We start from the raw sequence: 26,606 nt of genomic DNA, 5'->3' as shown, positions 1-26,606 counted from the left end.
GAACTTCCAGGCAGAGTTTAAAGAGGGAGGCTTTGAATAGATTGGGATGAAGGGGGAGCGTGCGTAGCTGAGTTGGACTCAGGCGGCCTGATGCTGCGGTTAGTTGTTAGTAGTAGCATTAAATTTGTTGCATTTTTCCCCTGTGACATAGCCGTTGTCGCGGTTTTAGTAGAATGAGACCCCACATTGTTTGACTGCGCTACCGAGAGCTACAAATATTACGCTACTTGAATATAGCAATTTTTTAAGTTTTATGTACTGAAACTTTTCTTTATGTCCTACAATGACTCTTAATCCATTTAGACAAATTATATTACCTGTTTTCCAGTATCTTGCGAGCATTTCGAATTAAGGAATTTTGGACAGGTACTGAGGAACGAGCAAGACCCGGGCTTGAGCTAGTTACGAGTGGAACTTCTGACATAACTTGTATCATTTTCCATATCTCATTCAAGCGCTAAAAAATAATTCATGATTAACGTAGAAAAAAAATCATAGCTCGTACAATATTCAAACCAACAATTAAATAAAACTGATATTCAATTAATATATTAATATTAGAAAAATAGAGTAAACTAGGGATACAAAAAATAACCCCGACAGCTAAATTTGTAAAGAGCTACAAAAAAAGGAAAAAAGCAAAAAGACTAACTTACTTAAAAAAGAGTAAAACATAACGCAGACATGAGAAAGAGAGAAAGAGAGAGAGAGACAGAGAGAGAGAGAGAGAGAGAGAGAGAGAGAGAGAGAGAGAGAGAGAGAGAGAGAGAGAGAGAGAGAGAGAGAAAGTGATAGAGAGATCGAGAGAGAGAGAAAGAGAGAGAGAGCGAGAGAGAGAGAGAGAGAAAGAGAGAGAGAGAGCGAGAGAGATAGAGAGACTGGTCAAAAGTAACCTCAAAGAATATACGCAACATCAAAACCTGACAGGATAGATCTTTGATCTTTAACAAGGCTCTTATAGCGATAAGTTAAGATATATCAGTAGAAATAGCGATAAGTTAAGATATATCAGTAGAACGGTCTCCCAGCCTGCAAAACTGTCTGCAAAAAGTGGTCAAACAATAAAGGTGGATGATTGGAAATCCGAGCAGCATCTATAACAGAGGCAGGTAAATTATAATCAGGAGAAATAACAGCTTTGGCTTCTTTAAATCAACTATAGTATATCTTTGTTTTAACTGTTTTCTTCAACAAAGAAGCAGTATGAACAGGTAAAAAAGACCCTTCTCGTCTTGCTTGAAAAAAGTAAAAAGGTAAACAGTAACGTTTTTCCACAACAAGCACCTGCATTTACAGACTTGAAGATTCTTTTTACAGTGAATCTGAGCCTACCATCAGAGTTAAATACTACTAGTGCCACAAGAAGCATTGACTATAGAATTGGAGAGTTCGTGTTTTACAGGACTATTTGTCATCTCTGTTGGACTATTTCTCATATATATATATATATATATATATATATATATATATATATATATATATATATATATATATATATATATATATATATATATATATATATATATATATATATATATATATATATATATATATATATATATATATATATATATATATATATATATATATATATATATATATATATATATATATATATATATATATATATATATATATATATATATATATATATATATATATATATATATATATATATATATATATATATATATATATATATATATATATATATATATATATATATATATATATATATATATATATATATATATATATGTATATATATATATATATATATATATGTATATATATATATATATATATATATATATATATATATATATATATATATGTATATATATATATATATATATATATATATATATATATATATATATATATATATATATATATATATATATATATATATATATATATATATATATATATATATATATATATATATATATATATATATATATATTTATATATTAGATTTTCATTATGGTTTGGCAGCTGGTTCGCAGTCCAGTCTCTCAAGAATTTTGTCGATATTTTTTTCTTTGGGATTTATTTGAGAGATTTTGAGTTTTTGATGTAAAAAGTTCAGCAGAATTATGTCTTCTTTCCTCTTTTTTTAAGCCCGTGCAAATTTTGGATTCCCTCACAGCCGAGCAAATGACTTTATTTAGTTTCTACTTTTTCACATAATTTGGACTTTGAAACCAAATACATGACTTACTTCGTGCTACTAATTAAAAAAAAAAAAAAAAAAAAAAAAAAAAAAAAAAAACTAATACAAGCACTAAAGTGAATGTGGCATTCCAGAGAATAATCTAGAAATCGTGGACTATTGAAGGGTTTTTCTAAGTACCAGTAGATGATATTAACGGCTATCAACTTGAGTTTTCCCTATTATCAGCTTTTCATGCTCTTTGGAATGGCAAAGAAATCATCAGTAAACACTTAAAAAATGTTTTACAGTTACAAGAAAACAAAACAAAAAAACTAAGCAGTAAAAGGCAATCCTCACTTGGTCACCAAATGTAGCGACAGCTTTAGCAAACTTTTCAGCCAGAGATGGTTTCACGCCACCACGTATAACCACGTCGTTAAATTCTGCCACAACTCTAGCATAGACCATTTCTTCGTTACTTAAAGTGCTATACGCAGAAAGAGTATCACCAAGCAAGCTTCTCTATAAAAATATAAAAGAAGAATAAAAAAAACGTTGTAACTAACCAGCGCAAGCTTAAGGTAAAAGACAATAATAGAAAGCTATTCAATTTTTTTTGCTGCGAATCTTACTAATCAAAATTCAGTTTAGTGTTGGGTATTCATCATTAAGATTACAATACAAAAGAACTAGAGATAAAGGGAGAGCGATTCTTAAATCTATCTAGGATATGTTGCATTAGAAAAAATAATTTAAGACGGAGGGGAGGGGCTGGGGTGCAAACAATGGAAAAATAGTGCATTTTGTCAATATTACGAGATGAATCTGGGAAATAAACCTGTTGACGTGAAGGAAGACTCAAAATTCATAAGTGAGCCGTATCCGAAATCTATTTTGAGAGAAGGAAAATAGTTCATAATCGTTTGATAAGTAGAATAAGTTATCTATTTTAAATTTTTCATTTCTTTAATACATAATTTCAATCATTATTTGGGACAGTCTGAAATTTAAAGAGAATAGATTTAAATCTGCAAATATCAAAACACAATGGGCCTGGCAATGACTCGTAATGCTATTACCGATTATATTACAGATGATCCCACCCATCCTACGTCTTGAATAGATCTCTCTGATTAGATCCCTACGGTAATTTTTAGGTCCATGATTTCCCGCTAGGCAGCGTTCACATCGCAAATTTTTTTAGGCATTTCCTAGGGTGCCTATATGCCATTTTAGGGGTTTCCCCGCTAGTTGGTGTTCATATTAATGTCTACGTTTTTACCGGATGCCTTTGTGAGCGCCACATGACATCACGGAATTCCTATGACATTATTGTTTTTCTCTATCTAGTAAGCTCTAAGAGAGGTTATGTTATTGTATATAAGGGTAGAAGTGACAGAATGTCACCTGTTGTTTACGCCCCGCAGCGAGTTTGTTTATGGGTTAGCACTCCCATCAATTTTCTAATTCTAGAAACCCCCAGAGGCTGTCACCAGTTGTTTACTCTCATAGAGAGATAGACACCCAACAGCGAGCGTCACCTAGCCAATTCTTTCAGGTTACACACGTACGAGCTCTTTATTTCCACACAATTGGAATGGCCTATTATTAGCGCCCAGAAATGTCCTCATGCTTTTACTTTTCGATTTAACTAACAGAGACATAGTACCTAAGGCCTAGCATTCTCTCAAAACACACTTCGGAGGAACTTCTAGACGTTTCGCTAGAACCGGCATTATGAATTTTATTTTTTTTTTCCGTTGATAAAAGCTTCCAGACGTGAAATCGAAACATTCGGATTTTTTTATTATTTAAAGTCTGTTTTATTACAAGTTTCAGCGTTTAATTTTATTCTCAGACAGCGCATATCGGAAAAAATTTATCGTTATGCTCCACGTAGGGGCCCTTCTCCCCCCCTCACAGAAGAGTGAGGGGAACCCAACCTCTTTGGCTATCTCCAATTTACGGCTTTTTCTAATTCATCAAGAAACTGGGCAATTTTCAGGTTTAAACTACTAAAATCTTTGATATTTATGGTTTTAATCTTATATTTCTAGCATATTGCGACATTACCGTGGATACTTGATTTTTTTTGCATTTAATTTTTTTACCTAGTGCATATTTGATTCCAACCTTTATTTCTAGGACATGAGCTTCTGAATTTAAACCCTTTTTCACAGACTGTCACCTAGCGTAGCCATCTATATTTCTGCAAGTTCCTAGACGTAGCAAAAACCTTTTATAGTGATATAGTTTTTACTTATTCTACATATTTTGAAAAAACAAAAGCACACTGTTCAAGACACTTGTAGTTTTCAATAAAACGCAAATGTGGCAATAAGCTTTCGACTTTTACGGTTAGAGAAGGGGAAAGGCGGCACAACCCAAGCCCCTTTTCTAATAATTTTTATTCGTTTATCTTTGACTTAAGTATGCAATGCAAATTTTACTCGTTTAAGATTTATTCATTTGTATTACTAGTTCTTTTCACTATGTTTGCTATGATTGTTTATTTATTTTCTCTTCTTTTGGGTTTCTTTTATTTTTAAGTGGGATTTATGACCGTAGTAACTTTGAATTAATATAGGAAATTATTTTTTATGCGACACCCAATTTGTTCATATGATTTTTTTTTTGTCCCTAATCAACCTTTTGAAAGCTATCCTTTAATTATCTTTCGATTTAAACTACTATTCAGGTAGGTTGACAGTCAATCCTAACTAGCCACACAAACTTCCTTTTTGCCTCTTAACATTTTCTCTTCGACAAAACCTACCCCTGCATTTAAATAATCCAAAACTGGAACTATTTTATACCATGATATAGGACTCATCCATACTATCTTAATGTATTCCCTGCTCTCTAACAACTTTTTGTCTATTTTCTGAGGAGGGTGAATACAGCTATTTAGTCCTATTCTCTTCTATAGTATATGTTAAAGACGTGGTAAGGTTAAACATATTTACTAGTCAAAACGAAAAATAAAAATGAATACAAGCAAAAAGAAAATCAGATATATCCATAAAAAAAACTGGTGCCATGTAATGCTTGATGATTTGTCACCATATCTGTATCCAATACACTTACTGTGACTTGGTACGTCTCTGGGCACTCACTCAGGGTTATAACATGATGGAAAAATCACTAGATTTGAGTGATTTTTTGGTCAATTTAGTGATTTTCTTTAATGATCTTGTGATTTATGGGTCGATTAGTGATTTTTTGTTTAGGTAACATAAAAAATAACTTAAAATAGTGGTAAATCATCAGGGGTGGCAACCATACACTCAATGTATATAATATCGCAATTCGTTCTTAAGACTGAGGGTTTTCCCAATTGAATTTTCTTTTGCTCCTAAGATTGTAACATTCTTGTAAATTGAAAAGTGGGATACTACTACCACACTCTTTTATTAAAAGCTTGTTCGTATTGTCATTTCCACTATGATCTGGGGCTTTAACTCCAAAAAAGTCACATATTGCGGCAATTTCCTGCTGCACACTGCTAAGTTCTGTACAATTTTCCATGTGCTTTTACTAGCACACTTCAAAAACATTTTTTCTAATATTTTTGAACTTGACTCAAATTAATATCTTGCAACTTGGAAAACCACCAGGTTTCGTCCTATTCTAACAAATTATAATCTGAATGTCACTTGTAACAAACAACTTCCTTTTATTTCTCATCAAGCAATACAAAATCGGCTTCACAAATTATTCCACAATCCACATATTTTAATTCAATATATTTACTAATCATTAATCTGTGCATCTTGAATTCTTGAAGAATACTAATTCATAAATTATGTTTAAACTCTTAACTTGAGATCCGACGTAACCCACATGCTTTCTTAATTAAAGTTCCACCCCCCCCCCACTAGAAAGGTTAGGGGACACATGAATACAAATTACGTTTTGGTGTCATTTTTGCACATTTAAAACGTATATCTGCAAGATTTGCGCTGATTCTTTTTCCCAAAATTCTATTTATGTAACTAGTTAAAACTACATTCTGTAGAAAGAAAAACCTTATACCTTTATCATCTATACTAAACCATTTTTTCGGAAATTTACATCATGAAGCTTCATATTCTTCAGCGAGGACTGAATTTTAAAAGAAACGTGGTGGAAGTCAGCAAAAAAAAAAAAAAAAAAAGCTGAATAAGAGCATAAGGTTCAAAGCAGCATAAGGCTCAAATTGCGCAAGCCAAGAGTGAAAAAGACCCACCCTACCAGGCTCACTCTGCGCTGCTACTTGACACCGTGGCGGTTCCCGGGGGCAGTCGGTGCAACACAGTTACAGCATGGCGGCTCCAAGGGGCAGTAAGTGCAGCAGCTACGTGTGTGGCGGGTCCTAGGGACAGTCGGCGTCGCAGTGATGACGTAGTGGCTCCAAGGGGCAGCTGGCACGGTGTGACGGCACCACCTCGCATAGTGGCAATACATGGTCCCAGGGAGCCGCTACGGCGTCAAGTAGCGGGGCGCTGTCAGCACGGTAGGGCGGGTCTTTTTCACGTTTGGTTTGCGCTATCTAAACCTTATGTTGTTTGGTACGATATTTTTTAGTTTGTTTTTTGCTGACTTTCCTCACGTTTCTTTTAAAAGTGTGCAGTCACAAGGTATTAGGTATTTTGATTGTTTTTAGAAGCTGTTCAATTACTTTTGACTGATTGTGTAACATGGTCGAAATAAAGTCTTACCTCACCACTGGGGGCTGTCAGATCAAGTATGCTCTCTCTTGCGCCTCCAAGAGAATCAATTATCTTCTGCTTATTTTTCTCCCAATCTGACTGGATAGAATTCCAGCAAATCTTGTTAAAATGGTCATAAGTCTAAAAATAAAATTTAGGTCAATTTATATAGTCAACAACAAAATATATTACAAAGGAAGAAATTTCAATTAGATTGGCGTAAAGGACTTGTTCTCCAACTAAATAGATCCTAAAAACTTTTCATAGCATAAGAAACCACCCTTTGTAGCTAAAAATTATTATTCCACTAGGAATCATTGACACACCAGGGGAAATAGAGGATTCGCACTCCTGTTGATCTCATGAAGATAAAGGATATTTATATTTTATCCCTATCTTTGCTTTTAATAACATTTTTTTTTAATTTCCAATTTCCAATTTTTTTAATGCAAACTAATAGAAAATCAGTAGCAACATCTTATTCTTACTCCTCTAAATCTCTATTACTAGCTACTCCTACTTTCCAGTCTTCATTTGAGCTCCAATATGGGAAGTCAAAGAGAAAGAGAAACTTAGAATAGTTTGACCTCTGACGATTTAACGTAGGAAGATAGTGATTAAAAAACTGCTAGCACCACTGACAGTTTAGTGTCTGGTAACTTAACAAAAAAAAAACAGAAAATTAAAAAAAAAATTGGACAATCGATATAATTAATCTGCAATGTTGTAGGATTAAATGTGAGATTTCCCTGACAGGTGATGATTAATCAGCATTGTTTTTCCTCAAAAAGTATTTTAAGTCAAAATCCGTCTGCATAATCTTTGCCTCAGTTAGCTTGGGAAAATCTTGGCAGATTAAGTAGGCTAATTGACTTTAAGCTGTAAAGCCTACTGTTGACACAATTAAAAAGCAACAAAGACATCCTGCCTTTACATCTTATGAAAAACACAAAGTTAATGAGGAACTTCCTTAAGTCAGTCATTAAAATAAAGCCTAAGCAAACTTTTGAGTTAGATTTTTTATTGATTTTTGTTTCATTTTCAGCATTATCTTATGCTGAAGACAGTTATATACTTAAAGTGCTTGCTTGGGTTATATTCTAATCACTCTCTTCAGAAAATTTACCATCAACTTATTTCTTTTAATACTAACAGAATTTTGTTGTCTTTATTCTCTCCTATATTTTAATGCACATAAAAAGACAAGTTTGAAGCAGTTTAGGATAGGGGAAAAAGGCTCAAAATTGTCAGACGCTTTTGATAATGATTATTGTTTTTTGGACACTAGCACCAGTTCCTACTTTAATTAATTTCCCATACTCTTAGAGAGGAGTTTCCGCAATTTTACAAAATAAAAAAGATCATCATATCAACATATTTTCATTATGGTTGGCACTGGGAATGTTTCTATAGAAAATCTTTTGTTGAAAGGTGAAAATGGACAATTTCCTTTACCTCTTTGCGTGTCTCTTCCAATATAGCCAAAATAGCATTTTCTCTTTCATTCTTAAGGAAACTCTGAATATCAGTCTCTTGAATTGGTTCCAGTGGCTCAAGATTTGCTGTGGCACTGAGGCTTTCTAGTTTCTGTGATAACCTGGGGACATCCACCCCTTTAGCTCCTAGCAAGATGGATCTGAAAGATGTAGACAGAGTGAATGATTTGAAAATACTTTTGAAATAGAAACATGAGAATTGTTAGGGCAAAGAATGCTAGAGCTTTTAAAACGTCTTTCAACATTGACTGGAGCAATTGTGTTACTTCATTTGATGGTATCTAATTGTATCAATGTTTTTTCATAATTGTTAAGTTATCTTATAAAGTGCTGTGCTGTTTTAGTCTTTTCAACGCCAAGGACATAACCAGGGGGAGCAGCAGGCAATGCCCCCTGGAAACAAGGAGATATTAAAGAAAAATATCTAACAGGAAAGCAAGAAAAATTCTCCTTTAGACCCTGGTAGATAAAACAAACTCTAGGTAGTACTTACCCCCCCCCCTCCCTACATAAAACATTCCCGTCAGTGATCTTTTTGAGTGCATTCTGTTTCTTTCTTTTAACAGTTTTTGTTGGTGCCTGCTTGGTTGAGACTCCGAGCCATGCAGCCCAATCACTGGGAAACTGTAGTTTTACAGCAAAGAATACGAACAGTGGTCTTGGCTAAGTTATGGCTACTGAATAAAAAAATGAAATTCATTTTCACCACAGTTTTTGTATATGGTATTTTTTAGAATATAAAAAAAAATAAATAAAAAAATTGAAAATTGGTTACTTTGGTATACATATGCAATTGTCAGGAATCGAAATGCATACAACGAATTACAACAAAAATCTTAACAGGTAACACTATTTCACAGTAGATCCTCCATTCACCACCAGGATACAAAGGAGGCTGATGAGTCTTGCTCCTTTTGTATCACACTGTATCACAAAACAGCTGGAGTTACCTCTAAAAAAGAAAACTGTGCAATATCCTAATTTGCCATCTGCAAGCCCATACCACTGCCTCTTAAAAATGTGACACTTAGTGAAGATAAATCTTGAGTCAAACATATTAGAAGAGAGAGGAGGATATATGGATGCTGACCCAATGCCCAAAACTCCCTGTGAATCAAATAAACCACATTTTTTCTCTCTCGAGGATCTCAATATGCTGGTTCATATTTTTTTTGAACAAAGACTGAGTTTCTAGCTTCATGGTTAAAAGAAAGGAAACTTTTCTTTCTGATAAAAAAGTGAGGGCTTTTTCTGACTGCTACACTCATTTTTCTGAACATTTCTGCCTGGAAGGTAACATGCCTTTTTGTGATGATATTAAATCTGTTATGCAGATTCTTTATCAGGAGCGTTACTAGCCAAAATATTTTGGAGGAAGAGGTGAGGGATTTTACTGACTGGTCATTTTTATCAACTGTTCTTTTACAAATAATTAGCATAACGTCCGGTTTAAATACGAAACTTGAGAGCACAGTTCAGTCCATAATCGTAACCTGAAGAAGAGTATCCCCTTGGTTCGTTTTCACACAAAAAGCATGTGCAGAACTAGTTGGTGATTTAGTGGAGAAAGGAATAATACATGAGGAAAAAAGTGATAATGTGATTTACATACAAACAGAACTCAGAAGTGTGAAATTGGCAATTCGAATTAAAATACATGGATTAAACATAAAATGAAGAAAATTCAACTACTAAACTTCAGCTAGAAAGTCAAACGTCTGGGTTTGGTAGTCTCAAAGCACATCATGACGAGGTGATCAAGACGATCATCGTCCATCGTAGTACGTGAACATTTCATGACCAGATTCAGTTTACTGAAATATCTTTTCGCCATGGCCAAAGTTGACAATGCTGTCACAATCCACTGGTAAACTGGCCAGAGTCGAGAATTTCAATTTGTATGCATTATTTCATGGAATGGGGTCTCAAAGATGGTGTAATCAATGACTTTATAGCTTTGGACATCAGTCCTAGTCAATAGCTCTAACATGAGTTCCATGGAATCTAGGTCTTTGCCCAAAATTCAATCAGAAGTATTTGGGAAAGAGGGCATGGGTGGAGGCTAGCTGCACTCCTGTCACTTTCTACTCTTAAAAAGAGAACTAGAACTTTCAATTTTCAACCACCCCTTCCATAAAATTTTATATGTCCCTGGGATATAACTTACAACACTTGCCCCCAAGCTATTGGGAACAAAATGGATATTGCAAAATTTTGATTGGATGCATTTGGAGAAAAAAGGGCATGGGCGAGACAGTTACCCTCCAATCACTTTTGACTCTTAGAAAGGACACTAGAACTTCTATTTTCAATCAAATAAGCTCCCTCCAAAGTTTATACGACCACTCTTTCCATATGAAGTGCCTCTGAGAAATTTTTTTAATAAATAATAAAATATTGAAACATTATGGCCTTCACTATAGGTAAAGCTAGTGTTGCCTCTGAGAGGTTTCTGTATTCACTAGCGTACTTGATGGAAATTAGTTTTGCTGGAGTAAACTACACTGAAATATGCATAAAATATTTTTTTAAACAACATGAAAAAGGCAGACAAAAATGGAAGGAAACATGATGGTCTGATTAATAGAAGCATCAGGTAAGTTATATAGTAAGAATTTCATTTTCTTTTTCTAGTGCTTTCTTTTAGTTTCCTAGGGTTGTAGCTGGGACCATCAGGGGGGGAGGGCGCATTGTCAAAAAAGAAATCATGATATTTGGAAAAACAATAAAATAAGGAATCTAATGGCATTATATATTTACCTAAAAATAAATAATTTTCAAAAGTGAACACAAATGGAAGGAAACATGATCATCTGATTGATAGAAATATGCTGGATATTATTAAGTAGCAACTTCATTGTTTTAGTACTTTAGTTTTTTATATATATTCATAAGGCTATGCTTGGAAACCATCAGGGGTTTGGAATAAATTTAAAGACAATGCCATTACTTACATAGAAGGAAGATGATAACACTACTCAATTGCTTCTTTTCAAATATGATACTTGTTTGAGTTGCAAATAGCATTTAAAGCCCTTAAATGGACACTTAGGTGATATCTAGCTCTAGCAATTCCTTCTAAATAACTTAGGCAGAGTAGTTTACACAAGTCCCATGAAATTAACTCAGCAAATCCCATTTTATTATAGAATTTATGATGCATCACAAGAAAATAAATAACAAAGAAATGTAAATCTTTGGGACTTTATATGGGACCATCAGGGGGATGAGATACAGTGTCAGGATAAGAACTATTATAATCAGAAAGACCATAAAATAAGGAATATAGTGGTAGGCAATATATACAACACTCTGAGCAGTAAATATATACAAGATTCCATAACTGACATGGAGCAAGGTGAACACAATGGCCATTTTTTTAATCCTCTTTCTAGATATGATAATAAAATCACTTGGAAATGTGCCCCCCTCCCCCTAATGGTCCCATATGTAGCCTAAGGATATGAAACAAAAAACAAAAAGAAAGCACTAGAAGGACGAAATGCTTGCTTTATGATATGCAGGATTTTTTAATCATGTTTCCTTCCATTATGATTCAATTATCTTATCAAAACCATTTCGAATAATATTCTGGTCAATTATACACTTAATTTTACAAAGAGATAAATCCTGACTTAGAAGATAACTGGTTTAATAAAGGAGCTAGGGTAAGATACCCAGTAATTGGACAGCCAATTACCATTACAACAGTTAAATCATCATAAAATCTCTACCATACCACCTAGAAAGTAGATTGTTCCACCATTAGATTTGTCCAAATCTTTTTAATAAGCATGTCATTAGCTTAAATGTTTTAACAATAGGCTACAAAACACTAACAATTTCAAATGTATTGACAGACAGCAGTAGAGCCTAATCCTGGATACACATTTAATGCTTGAGCCACCCATCTTGGACATAGTATCTTAAAGTTAGAACAGAATATCTAAATCACTGACAGAGTCTATCTTGGACAGATTTAATCTAATAGAATCTTTATGAAACAGAATAATTGCATGTAAATAGGTTTTAAGGGTAACTTTTGTCTAAATTCAAATGCTAAATTCAAAAGACCTGAAGTTTTCCAAGATTGTAGTCAGCCAATCATGTCTAGTCCAAACTATTAGCTAATCTAACTACCTAAACTTAGGCTCCAAAATTAGGACCTTCTTAATACGAAAGGTACTTTTTAATCAGGATGTCTCTCAGATATTAGGCACTGGCAGGGTACTGGGGATCTTACGATATACCATATGACTAAATTGATGTAATAGAAAATACAATATTAGGGCTGCATATGAGACCATCAAGAAGGGAGAAAGGACATGCATTAGATAGTGAGTTGATAAGCATATTTGGAAAAAACACAGAATAATAAATAAGCCATGTGATAACCTTGCCTCTATGTCAGTTTTGGAATCTTGTATATTTTTACCCTTTTGTCAAGTAACAACAGGAGCTACTTTTTGCTTTCTTGGAAAGGGGTTAGGTTAGGAAAATGAAACTTTCAGTAATCAATCCAGGGCCAAAAACATAGGCTACTCTGGGAAGGTATTGCCAAGCTTTTATGTTAACCCTCTTTTGATTTCTAAATCTTAGAAATTTGCCTACTTGACAGGTCTATACCAATTAAAATTTTGACAAAACAATATTTTCCCTTAATTTTCAGTAATCAGTTTTTTCCTCTGGTTTTAGTTCTGAAGATGCAATCCTGTTATTAGAGTAGAATTTTAAGCCACATCAATGGGTTTTTTTCTAAATTTAGGAAATGTATTTGCAGATCTTTGAAACCTCATGAATTGAAATTAAGCAAAGTTGTGAAGATGTAGATAGTTTTATTGTACTTCATTTAAGCAGAAGATCTTTTTTGTAAGGTTTCACTATTCTATCACAAATATTTTTAAAGGTCCTCAAAAGTCACTGCCCTCTAGAGGGAGAAGAAGTGGAGGTAGATACTTCAAAATACCTTTCTAATAGACTTCAAAATAGACTTTAATATTTTTCAACATATAGGTGAAATGAAAGTTTAAGAAGCCTAACAGAATAAGAAGAAAACATGGTGGATTTTTTTTGAGTTTTTGGTAAAATTCTACTTTAGCTACTTTTGGCTATCTTGGAGAGGGGTTAGGTTAGAAAAATGAAACCTTCAGGGATAGGTCTACAGACTAAAGCATGTCCCAGGAAGGTATTTTGAAGTACCCACCTCCATTCCTTCTTCCTCTAGAGGGTCCTAAAATTTGCCTTCATGACTGCTCTATACCAAGTGAAATTTTGACAAAACAACATTTTACCTTAATTTTCAGTTATCAGTTTCTTTTTCCCTGGCTTTAGTTCTGAAAATACAATTCCTGCTGTTTTAGTAGAATTTTAAGCCATATTGTTGACTTTTTTTTTCAAAAGTTAGGAAATGTATTTGCATGTCTTTAAAACCTTATAAATTGGGAATGAGCAAAGTTGTGAAGCTGAAAACAATTTTGTAGTACTTCATTTAACCCTTTCAGACCTGAACATTGAAGAAGTGCTTAAAAAATTCTGAGACCTTGCAATAATAATCAACGTAAGCTTAGTTTCATCTTAATTTAGACTTCAATTATTTATTCCATTCACAAATTTAAATAGAAATGGTCACTTTAGGATAAAAATGATTCATTTCACTTAATATGGAAGTTCATAAAACAGTTTCTGTCTCCATTCAGACACAACCAAACCTTACATTTAATGCAGAGAATTTGGCTAGTTGCACCCCTTGCTCATTTTTGTATTGGCAGCATCCCTTTTTGACTGTGTTGGGTAGATGGCCAGCAGTGTCATATTGCACCAATTCAGAAGGCATGCCTGCTTCTGTAGTTTTTGTTTTTCGCTTTGTAGGAGCACTGACAGAGGGTCAACCAGCACGAGGACTGTTGACAACTCCTGACAATATCAAGGATCTACAAATATCCATCTTGAAGTACATCAAGGACATATACTGTCCACCCAGGTCTTTGTACTCTTGCCTGTGTAGAAGCCAAGCATTGTTCACAGCTAAGTCAAGGAAATAATAGACTATCTGCATGTACCATTTCTTGGACTGTATGTCAGTGCAGTAGAGCTCCAGAAGCATATCAGACAAGTCTACACCACCCATTGACTTGTTATACTCACAGATAACACATGGGTAATTTACCTCAACATGGCTATGAGTATGTCCATCCAACCTTTGACACTGGTTGACTTGAGCTACAGAACAGAATGATGAGGCAACATGCACTGGTTTATTGTTGAACCACTTCATAATGGAGACTTCCATGTGCCTCTCAAGCCTATAATCATAGCTTCCACGCCCTTTCTTTTTCAATGATGCATCACTTTCAAAAGTTGCACCTTCATACGATTACTCTTTATCGTCCCATATGATTCAATCCCATGATTGGTGCATAAGGCATGAATAAGGTCAACAGATGTGTAAAAATTATTAAAGTACAGCTTGAAATTCATTCCCCATGGTACATTGTTGATCAATTGAAGGACAACACCAGCCCCAAAGGACTAGCTGGAACTGAGCCTTTTCCAGTGTAGATTTCTATGTGATAGACAATCCCACTCTCATAAACACTTCTACACCCCATGAATGAAGCTTGTCTTTCAAGTACTGTTTGAAACTTAGTTGACTCTTGAAGGGAAGCATCTGTTTGTCTGCACTTTGTCTCTCCTCAGGTGGTATGCTTTTTAGATTTTCTCTGAGCTTGTCATACATTGGTCTGATTTTGTGCAGCTTATCATGACCAGTTTGATCAGATGGCACTGCTACGCTATTTTCATTGACATGAAAAAACTGCCAAATCATCAAAAATCTGTCACTGTTCATAGCCTCTGTGATTGGAGTGTATTGAAAAGTGCGCTCCTAGTACATCCTCATAGCTGGTAGCTTTACAATACTCATGAGCATCTGTACTCCAAGGAACCAGTTTGTCTTATGCTGGGTCAGCTTTAGGGCAATCCTAGCACTTGTTTTCCTCATTGCATGCAGATTGGTTTGATCAAATAATCCAGCAACCATGCTATCCATGATGAAAGTTCTGAATAAATCAATGGGTGAGTGAATTTCTGTTGCTTTTGGAAAGGAAGCTTTCCAAGTGATATCATGGGGCTCAATCTCTTTTCTTAGCCACTTGTATTCTTTTGTGGCATTTTTGATTTTTCCTTGACGCAGTGGGAAAAGTCAAAAAAGAAATAGGTGACAAGCTTATCAATTGGATGGCAGATGATTGATCTTCAGTAGCAGGGAATGTAGTGGCTTCTCCAGCATCAAATTGGTCATATGCACCCATAAAAATTTTGAAACAGTTCAAAAGGCTGAGAAGTAAGTCTTCTGTAGGATTGTCAACCGGCTGAACAGTCTGTAGGGTGGTGTATATGAAGCAGGCACCAGGGGTTGGATTCCATAATATATCAGACTCATTGTCATCATCAGACATGATTTCCATCTCAGATTTGCTGTCTGGTAGCAGAAACATCTCTGCAGCTTGCTCTTGGGTGAGCTTCTCTCTTACACATTTGCTCCTCTCCTTGTAAACACTTTCTTCCTCTTTTCTTGGTTTGGAGTTTTTGCTGGAATAAGAGAGACTTGTTGTTTCTGGAAGAGAAAGTTGTGATCAGACCAAGGGTGCAAGGGTACATGGCTTGTGTTTTGTCAAATTAGAACAATCAGAATGAAGTGCTTCAAAAATACAAAAAAGTGAAGTAAAAGAAGGAATCTAGAGCACAATAAATCAGTAAAAATAAAATAGTTTAAGAGAAGCATCTTCACAAACTACCCATCTCAAAACCTAAAGTTACCATATGGCAACCATAAAAAAAAAGTAACACAAAAATGGGAGATGAATACAAAACTAAATAAGATTCTCATAAATACAAGCTAAAAGTAGAGACTTTAAGGAACAAACCAAGATAATAAAAACAAGAAAAACCCACCTGCATCATTTTCATCATTGCTGTCAAAATCAGCTAATTTTGGCTTTTTAAGCATGGCAAAAAACTACTGTTTTCATTGATCAGCTGGTGACTTATGGAGCCATCTAGGAGAGTAAAAAGTATTGTGGTAAATATTTACCAAATCATATTATTGAGTTATAACTAAAGTGAATATACCACTTGATGCCTTTTTTTATGCTCTTTACACATATAATAATTATTTTTGTTAAATGAATTTTAGCCCCCACCCCTATACATACCAATTCACGGTATATATTTGCACATTAGGAAGGTGGGGGTAATTTTATTTCTGATGTAAATGAGAGGTAAGTTTAAACTTTCCCCCACCCCCCTAATGTGCAAATATATACCCTGAATTGGTACACATAGCCTAGGGGTGAGGGGTAAAATTCTTTTTCAACAAAAATGGTTATTATATTTGTAAAGAGCATAAAAAAAGGCATCAATTGGTATATTCACTTTAGTTGTAAATCAATAATATGATTTGGTAAATATTTACATGGTCAATATATACCAAATCATATTATTGAGTTTCAAATAAAGTGAATACACCATTTGATGCCTTTTTTTATGCTGATAACAAATATAATAACAATTTCTATCGTAAATTAATTCCAGCCCCCCCATCCCTAGATCTTCTATACTCACCCTCCCCACGAATGGGCCTATATAGGGGGGGGGGCTTAGATTCATCTTCGATCGTAATTCTTATATTTTTAATACGCATAAAAAAAGGCATCGAATAGCGTATTAAATTTATTCCAAAATCAATAATATGATCTAGTATATATTGACCAAAAAGCAGTTAGGCCTATTATATTCAGAAAGAACATAAAATATGGCATCTAGTGGTAGGCTATGTTCACTTAACTTGTAGGTGAATAATGTGAACTGGTCAGTATTTACCATTTAATTTTCCTAACTTCTTTCCAAGATAGCAAAAAGTAGCTAAACTATCCTAGAATTTTACCACCATACAATTCAGAATCTAATGGTGCTAGGCTAGGTCTTTTATTTGTTTAGCATCTTTATTTCAGAGGTGGCTAATGATTAATATAAGGCTTCCTTCCCTGTATCATTAATAAAAAAATAGGTTCAATTTGGCACAGGAAAAGGGAACTAGGGTAAGACACCCAGTAGTTGGCCACCTGCCTATTCTCAGACAGAATGTAACTAACAGGGAACCTAGCTCTAGCCTAATATGGTCACTAAACTGGTCACTTAGCAGACTATTTAAATTTTAGACAAAGAAAGCAACAAGTTGAAATTGTTGCTTAGATATATGGATATCTAAGTGACCAGGGAAACCAGCTTTGTCTTTGTATAAAAACTTTCTAAGCACATTAGCCTAGAGCTAGGTTCCCTGTTAGTTACATTCTGTCCGAGAATAGGCAGATGGCCGACTACTGGGTGTCGTACCCTATGTGCTTTAATCTTACGCATTAACATCCTGCTGCCCAAGTCCAGCAGGTTGCCCTCCAGCTTTTAGAAGTTGCTGAGTTTCTTCACATATCTGTTTCAAATTCCTATCAACTCTTGGAAGCTCTAGAGTCGCTCCAATTCCATCGATACGATTAGTCAGCTGTTCAGCCTGATTCAGAATGCTAGCAAAATCATCCATGTTGATTAGAAAATTTAAATCTTAAATGCCGCCGAAGTCACCTTCTATATGCATCGCTGTCAGTAAGCTGAGTCATGAAAGTATCAAAATTTTAACCACTAAAAGTCAGAAAAATAGGTAAAAAAGGAAAAATGGTTAAAAAAAAATTAACCTAAATTTTTATTTCCAGCGTTACCCTACTAAGTAAAAGGCGTTGTTTGTAAACTAACTGCTTAAGCCGGATTGTTTTCCAGTAAATATTTGTTATTGGCAGAAAAATGTCAAACTGGTATTTGTAAGAAGACAAAAATTGGATAGACTTAAAAGTTGTGTCCCGGTTACTACTAGAAAGTGCAAGCGGGAAAGTTATGGGTAGTAATTGTTAAGCTTAATTCAAAGTATTCCGCTCAATGCTTTCATAGCACTTTTAATTGTGATTTTCTTCTTTTTTTATTGAAATCAATAATTTCAAGAAATGGATCGTATTTTCGAAAATCTGGTAAAATTAAGACTGAGGCCCAATTATTAGCGTTAGCTTACTGACCAGATTTTATTGCAACAGTGAAAACGTGGTTAATTTTTAGGTAGCCTGCGTTTTCAGTTGCTATTCACAGTGGGTATATTTCCCTTAATCAGTCTTTAAAGAAGACCTTCCCTCATAATTTACGTTTGTATGGTTTTCTTTCAGTATGATTTTTTTGTATATCAATTTTAAAATCTTTTTCCACAAAATAAGCTTTTCAAATAAAAAAAAAAGACCTCCACTACCGCAAATCACCATCAATAAATAAATAAAACTCAAAACAAATAGAAATTAAAATAAATAACCGATTCAAGCTCAAAACGAGCAAAAATTAACATGAGTAGGGCTGACAACCGCTATGCCTTTTTAAGACCAGAACATAATTTGCACTTCGCTGAGAGAAAAAAAACAAATGACCATGGATTGTTAGTTTAATATACATAAACTAATATTTATTCCTGAAAGTTTCAATATTTTTTATTTATTTATTAAAGTAAAAAAAGTGAAAACATTTTAAATGTGTTTTGTTTTCAGTAATGTGTAAATTATGTTCTAGTTTTGAGAAGGCATGATGGTTTTCAGCTCTACTCATGTTAATTTTTGCTCGTTTTGAGTTTGAATCGACTATGTTTTGTAATATCTGTTCTTTTCGAGTTTCACTTATTTATTGATGATGGTTATTTATTGATAAGGTTATTTGACTTTAATTCGGCTCATTTTTGCCTAGTGGAGCTCTTTATTTTTCTTTAGAAAACTCTTTTTACGGATTTTTAAAAAAAAATTATTTCTGTTCTTTTTTATTGACATTGTCTTTTCATGGAAAAAATTAATATTTATGTTTTTTTCTGTTTACTTCTATAAGAATCCATAGTTTGGCTGGCTATTTGTATCTTGGAAAAACTTTTTCAATAATTTTTTAATCATGAAACAAATAGTGTTATTTAATTTAAGTTTATACCTCCTCAAGTTGACCTGAGAAATAGATCTTAATATCATTCCCAAGAAATTCTATCTATACTCTTTGACAGCCTGGACACACTAACAGTGTTTTGATTTATTTAAAGTGTAAGAGCAGAAATAGTAGTAATGGTAACCAGGAAAGTTCCAAATTAATACCCCCAGTCGTTCTTGACATATTGCTGACGTTTCTTATTGGTAACCATACACACAGTGCCTTCTGATTTAGTTTTAAAAGAAACATTTATTTTTAAAGAATAATGGTCCAATTGCATAATTTAGGGGGGTTAACATACTCAATATCCCTATAGACATAGCTGCCAGACTGTTCTACTATGCTAACAAAATAACTGTCTCAAAATTTTGATTGCATGTGTTTTGAAAATGAATGAGCTTGGGAGGAGGACTGCTTGCCCTCCAATCTCTTTTTTTTATCTTAAAAACGGCGCCAGAACTTTTAATTTTGAACCAAATTATCTCCTTAAAAGTTTCAATGATATTTCTAGCTATTATAGAAAGGCGCTGTCTATGGTATTGGTTATGTGCCCTTTTGAAAACCTGCGTGCATATAGTTTTTTCGTTCGTTTGAACTCACCTTAAACGTTCCCAAAAAGTTTCACGTTAATACCTTTAGCGTCAGTGGTAGTGTTAATAGTATACGTATTGCCTTTTGATGGTTTGAACATCTTTCTCATCAAGTTGTGGAAGTTTCAACTTATTAAAATTAGCCGTTGCTATGATATTGCTGATATATCCTTTTAATAACTTGTATATTTATATACCTTTGTGATTTTCATCTTGATGTTCTTATCCCTACAAGTTGTTGCAATAGAGGTAGTACCGGTAGGTGAAGTAGCAGCAGCAGTAGTAGTATTAAATGTAGCAGCGGTAAAAGCATGCACATATTGCCTTTTGTTCAATTGATCTTTCCCTTTAAGTACTTCTGAAAATTCCAACTTAATGCTCAAATTCATTTTTAAGATACGCTCTAGTCCCCCCATAATTTGGATGAAAAAAAAACAACATTTTTTTTTAATTAATCCATGCTCGTTTAAAATATAAAAAAACACGAAAAACACTGGTCCATTACACTTTTTAATATGTTCGACATTGATATTTATGCAAATTTACCGCCTTTGATTCCTTATCATCAAGTAAATAGGTGAGCCTAGTTGATGGCAAAATTGCAAAAAATACTATAATTCCTTTTGTGCCAAGTTTGCTCATGTTAAATTTGTTACCCTGATATTTAAGGTTCTTTTACTTCCTAAAATCTATCAGTCCAAGATTAGATTTTCTCGTTTTAAAACTATCAAAAGTGGATATGAATACATCCTTTACATCTACAAAAAGGACAGAAATGGAATCATTGAAGAAAAAGAAGGAAGATATAGAGTGAATATAATTTCCTGGATGAAAAAGAAAATTATTCAAAAAGAATATAAGACTTAGTACTTTTTATAATAATGTTCATACTATAGCTAAATAGGTCGAATCAGTTTTAATTTGGTCATGGCATTTGGTAGGGGGGGTATCCACCCCAGGAATTATTTAACTGTTTTAAGTTTTAAATACTTTTCAAATATACTCTGGCTCAAATATATATATATATACTATACTCAAGTATACCAATCAATACTCTTTTTCTATTGCTACCAGTTTTAACATGTAGCACTTGGAGACTGAGCTTTGCTTGGTGAAAGGAATTTTAGATATAAGAATGATATTCAGTGTAAACCCTTTCCCCCTCCCCTGAAATATACACCCCCATACCCTGATTTACAGAAAAAAACTTTTAAGTAATTTTTCTATAAACTGGCTGAAAACAGCCAAGTGTATACGACATTCACCTTCGTCCCCACCACCCCAACCCCGAAAGCTTGTTTACACTAACTAATTATTGTCTGCAAAAACTCATTGCTGATAATTTTCTAAAAGGCTAAGCACCAGTGCTGAATTTTGTTTGTTTAGTATATGTTTATTATATATTATGTAATCTCATCAATTTAACAAAGTAACACCTTTGCTAAATAGTAACTTTTATTCATTGCTGCTTGAAAAAAAAAATGCGCTATTGCAGACTAAGGGCAGGCACAGGCCACCTTAACTTTTTTTCATTGGTTACTCAGTATCAATTATAAAATAATTTCCTAAAACAAGTTTTCAGACATTTTGAAAACACATTTAGGCTTGTGTTTTCAGAAATATTCTAAAACCTATTTCCTCTTAGAGGAAATAGGTTTCCCATGCCACTTGACTCTTTGGATGTGGACCCCCTCTTGCCCCCAATAAAAATACAGGAGCTGCACCCCTGTCAATAACATATACTATATGTAAACAGTGAACGAATTGCCTAACTAACAGCCCTTGTTCTGGGGGCTGTGAGGGGATAGACGTCCGCAAGTAATTACAGGATCTTTCAACAATGCTGCAGAAAGTAGACGTCTCAAAATTTGGATTGGATGCTTGTTTTGGAAAATGATGGTTGTGGGAGGGGGAGAGCTGGTTGCCCTTAAATCACTTATGACTCTCAAAAAGAGCACACTAACTTTTAATTTGCAATCAAATGAGCCCTATCCATAGTTTTTATGGCCACCCATTCTATAAAAACCTTATATTTCTTCGGGGCATAGCTTACAACCCTTCCCTTAGGTTCTGAGGGGCATACCTTATACCTTATACGCCTCCGGGGCATAGCATGAAACACTTGCCCCCGGGCTCTGGGAGGTTGTGTCGTCCCTGGAGTTTTTTTATCTAACGTTTGAACTATTTTAAAAAAATGGCTATCTTAAAAATTGTATCAGATGGATTTTGGGAAAATGGCTAGGGGGGGGGGGAGAGCTAGTTGGACTCGGATCTCTTTTGACTCTTAAAAAGTAAACTAGAACTTCCAATTTCCAATCAAATGAGCCACCTCCGAAGTTGATACGACCACCCCTTACATAAAACTTTATACGCCTCCGGGGCATAACTTAAAGCACTTGCCCCGGGGCTTTGGGGGATCGACCCCGGAGTCTTGTTATCTGATGTTTGAACTATTTAAAAAAAAATAGCTACCTCAAAATTTGTAAGAACCATATATGCCCCAGAGCATAACTTACAACGCGTGCCCCCAGGACCCTGGGGGTTTATTGTAATGGCTATCCCAAAATTTTTATCAGATGGGTTTTGGGAAAAAAGGGCATGGAGGGGCTGTTTGATTCTCAAAAACTGAACTAGAACTTTCAGTTTCCAGTCAAATGAGCCCTCTCTGAAGTTTATACGAGCATCCCTTTTACAAGAACCATATATGCCCCATGGAAATAACTTACAACACCTGCCCCTGGGCCCTGGGGGTTTGTGTCGCCACCGGAGTGTTGTTATCTGACCTTTGAGCTATTTAACAAAAATGGCTATCTTAAAATTTGTATCGGATGGATTTGGGGAAAAAAGGGTGAGCGGGGGGACTAGTTGCCCTCCAGTCTCATTCAACTTTTAAAAAGTGAACTACAACTTTCAATTTCCATTCAAATGAGCCTAATCTAAAGTTTATACGAGAATCCCTTCCATAAGAATAATACATGCCCCTAGGAAATAACTTACAACAACCCAGGCCCTCGGGGATATCAACCCCGGAGTTTTCGTTACATGATCTTAGAACTATTTTTGACGAAATAGCTATCTCAAATTTTGTATCGAATTTGGTGAAAAAAGGGCGTGAGGGGGCTAGCTACCATCGGACCTCCTTTGACTCTTAAAAAGGGAACTAGAACTTTCAATTTCCAATCAAATGAGCCTTCTTTGAAGCTTATACGAGCATCCTTTCCATAAGACCCATATATGCCCTCCGGGTATAACTTACAACGCCTGCCCCCAGACCCCGGGGGGGGGGAGTTGACACCACAGTTTTTGTTATATGATCTTTGAACTATTTTTAGAAAAATTGCTTTCTCAAAGTTCTTATCGGATGGGTTCGAGAAAAATAGGGCGTGGAGGGGGGGGGTTCCAATCTCTTTTGACTCTTAAAAAGTGAACTAGTATTTTCAATTTCAAATCAAATGAACCCTCTCCAAAGTTTATACGAGCACCCCTTCCCTAAGAACCATATATGCCCTCAGAGCATAACTTACAACGCCTGCCCCAGGGCCCTGGGGAGTTGCGTCGGCACCGGAGTTTTTCTTTTCTGACCTTTGAACTATTTCTAACAAAATGGCTATCTGAAAAAAATGTCGGATGGGTTTGGGGGAAAAAAGGTGTGGGGGGGGGCTAGTTGCCCTCGGATCTCTTGTGATTATTAAAAAGGGAACTAGTACTTTCAATTTCTAATCAAATGAGTCCTCTCTGAAGTTTATATGAGTGTCCCTTTCATAAAACCCATAAATGTCCCCAGGGCATAACTTACAACGCCTGCCCCTGAGCCCTGGGGGGTTGTGTCGACATCTGAGTTTTTGCTATCTGACCTTTGAATATTTTTAACAAAATGGCTATCGAAAATTTTTTATCAGATGCATTTGAAGAAAAAGGGGCGAGAGGGGGGGGGGCTAGTTGCCCTCCAATCTCTTTTGACTATCAAAAACTGAACTAGGACTTACATTTTCCAATCAAATGAGTACTCTGTAAAGTTTATACAAGCATCCCTTCGATAAGAACCATGTATGCCCCCAGGGTATATCTTACAATGCCTGCCCCCGGGCCCTGGGGGCTTGTGTCTGTCCCAGAGTTTTGTTATATGATCTTTGAACTATTTTTAAAAAAAAATGGCTATCTCAAAGTTCTTATCGGATAGGTTTGAGCAAAAAAGGGCGTGGAGGAGGGTGTGGGTCAAATTGCCCTCCGATCTCTTTTGACTCTTAAAAAGCGAACTATAACTTTCAATTTCCAATCAAATTAGGCCACTCTGAAGCTTATACGAGCATCCCTTCCATGAGAACCATATATTCCCCCAAGGCGTAACTTACAACGCCTGCTCTCGGGCCCTGGGGGGTTGTGTCGACACTGGAGTTTTGTCATATTATCTTTTAACTATTTTTAACAAAATGACCATCTCAAAGCTCTTATTGGATGGGTTTGAGGAAAAAAGATCGTGGAGGGGGGGGGGGCTAGTTGCTCTCCGATCTATTTTGACTCCTAAAAAGTGAACTATAACTTTCATTTTCCAACGAGATGAGCTCTTTCTGAAGTTTACACGAACATCTCTTCCACAAGAACCACATATGCCCCCAGGGTATAACTTACAACGCCTGCCCCCAGGCCCGGGGGGGGGGGGTGTCGACACTGGATATTTTGTTTCATAATCTTTGAACTATTTTTAACAAAATGGTTATCTAAAATTTTTTATCGGATGAATTTGGGAAAAAAGGACCAGGGGGGGGGGTAGTTGCCGTCCGATCACTTTGGACTCTTAAAAAGGGCACTAGAACTTTCAATTTCGAATCAAATGAGCCCCTCCGAAGTTTATGTGACGACTCCTTCCATATGAAGTGCCTCTGGGAAAAAATAATAATAAAACATTGGAGCCGTATGGCCTTTACATTAGGCAACGCTATAGCGTTGCCACTGATATTGTCGATTTGCTCTTTTTAACCTTAATAGTCTTATATTTTTTGAAATTTTCACCTTAATGCCCTTAACCTTACAAGTAGTTGCAATAGAAGTAGTAATTGGAGCAATAATAATAGTAGTAGTAGAACTTGTAAATGTTGCAGTAGCGGTAGTATTAGTAGTAATATGCACATATTGCCTTTTGGTCAATGGATCATCCCCTTTAAGTATTCTCTGACAGTTCCAACTTAATACACAACCCCAGTAGCGTGGGAAGGGGAGAGCGGGGGGGGGGGGGGTTGACCGCCCTGGAGGGGTGACAAAAATTGGTCTAAAAGGACTTATGATTGATTAGGGCCTGCCGTGCAAAAAATGGTGAAGCAAAGTAGCAATGCTATTTGACAGTTTTCAAATTTGTTGGCAGGTTTTGGCTGAATATACCGTTTTATATATAAAAATAATCTTTTCTCAAAGAAAAGCTGTCAAAACACTAGTTGTGCCCCGCCGTGCAAAAAGTCGAGTAGGATAGTAGCAATGCTACTTGGCAGTTTGCATGGCCTAGTAAAATTTGTTGGCAGATTTTGTGTGAAATATACCAGTGCTTCCACTATCCCCAAATTTTTGAGATTTCCCCAAAAATCTGTCTTCTCGAAAAAAGATCGGTTCCCCAAAAACTCCCTTTCGCTCAGGGTTGCCGCCCCTAGTGACAATCCACCCCTAGTAACTATCACTTTCAATTAACTTGACATACTTTTTTTCACTGCTTTCCAAAGTTTTTGTCTCAATTATCTACTACACATCAAAAACCAGACATAGATCATTGAATTACTGACCTTTATTCCTATGCTAGTAAAAGCAAACTGTTGATAAGACTATATCATTTCAATCAAAGATTCTCTTGTGACTTGTGGTAAGGAATTTCGTTTGAACACGTTTACACTTAGTGTAATTCTGAGCGAGCATCAATGCAAAGAATTATTTTAGACAGCTGGACCGTCAGTTTAATTTTTTATTTTCTTTTGCTATTCTGTCTAATTTTGAAAGGTCTGAAAATATGAGAGAATTAGATTGAAAAATTATTCTAGGGAATTCTTGATAAATTTGGAGATATTTTCATTATCAAGCTATACATTAGATGAACACACCACTCAAGACCTTTTTTATGTTCTTTCAAAATATAACCGTCGTTTAACTCAGAAATTAAACGGACCCTTTAATATGATACCTTTTTCTCTTATTTTCTACAATTTAGTTAGAGTCTTATTTTCTTTTACTCTAGGTTTTGGGCATAATATATTAATCCTAAAAACATAATAATTGAGTACGTGATATATTAAAGGGGACTTATGTATTATACTGCCAACATTCAAGTTTACGCTGTATAAAACTCAAGAACCAACCGATTTTATCTGCCTGTATTAAGAAACAATCATCTTAATTTAAACACTTCATTTTTTTTGTATTGTATGTTTATACCATAAACAAATACGACTCAACAATGTTTAAATGTTTGTTGGGGGGGGGATGTCAAGTTGAAATTCCACCCCGGGTGTCACAAGACCTTGCTACGCCACTGCAAAAACCAATTCTTAAGATACACTATTTTGACAATCTAAATGTACATGGCTTTCATTTGTTAGTTTGAATTTGCATTCAATATTCTCTCAAATTTTACTTTCAAAGACTT

The 26,606-nt window shown here is 35.0% G+C and overlaps 1 protein-coding gene across 1 annotated transcript in view; it reads right to left on the bottom strand.

Moving 5' to 3' along the window:
- The window catches only part of LOC148947673 (nuclear pore complex protein Nup93-like), a 79,128-nt gene extending 61,162 nt beyond the window's left edge, over positions 1-17,966 (bottom strand). Inside the window, exons 1-5 of the mRNA XM_089096189.1 lie at positions 17,759-17,966; positions 8,305-8,485; positions 6,859-6,990; positions 2,516-2,680; positions 318-457 (exon numbers count right to left, since the gene is read on the bottom strand). Coding sequence (XP_088952315.1) covers positions 318-457; positions 2,516-2,680; positions 6,859-6,990; positions 8,305-8,485; positions 17,759-17,940 — 800 coding nt within the window. The 5' untranslated portion in view covers positions 17,941-17,966. The remainder of the gene's footprint in view (positions 1-317; positions 458-2,515; positions 2,681-6,858; positions 6,991-8,304; positions 8,486-17,758) is intronic.
- Positions 17,967-26,606: the final 8,640 nt, after the last annotated feature.

This window comes from Artemia sp. Qi Xiang Cuo, chromosome 10 (assembly GCF_049724085.1).
Source record: "Artemia sp. Qi Xiang Cuo chromosome 10, ASM4972408v1, whole genome shotgun sequence".
NCBI lineage: Eukaryota > Metazoa > Arthropoda > Branchiopoda > Anostraca > Artemiidae > Artemia > Artemia sp. Qi Xiang Cuo.
The sequence above is the reverse complement of the archived record's forward strand: the minus strand, read 5'-3'. Positions and strand labels throughout refer to the sequence as shown.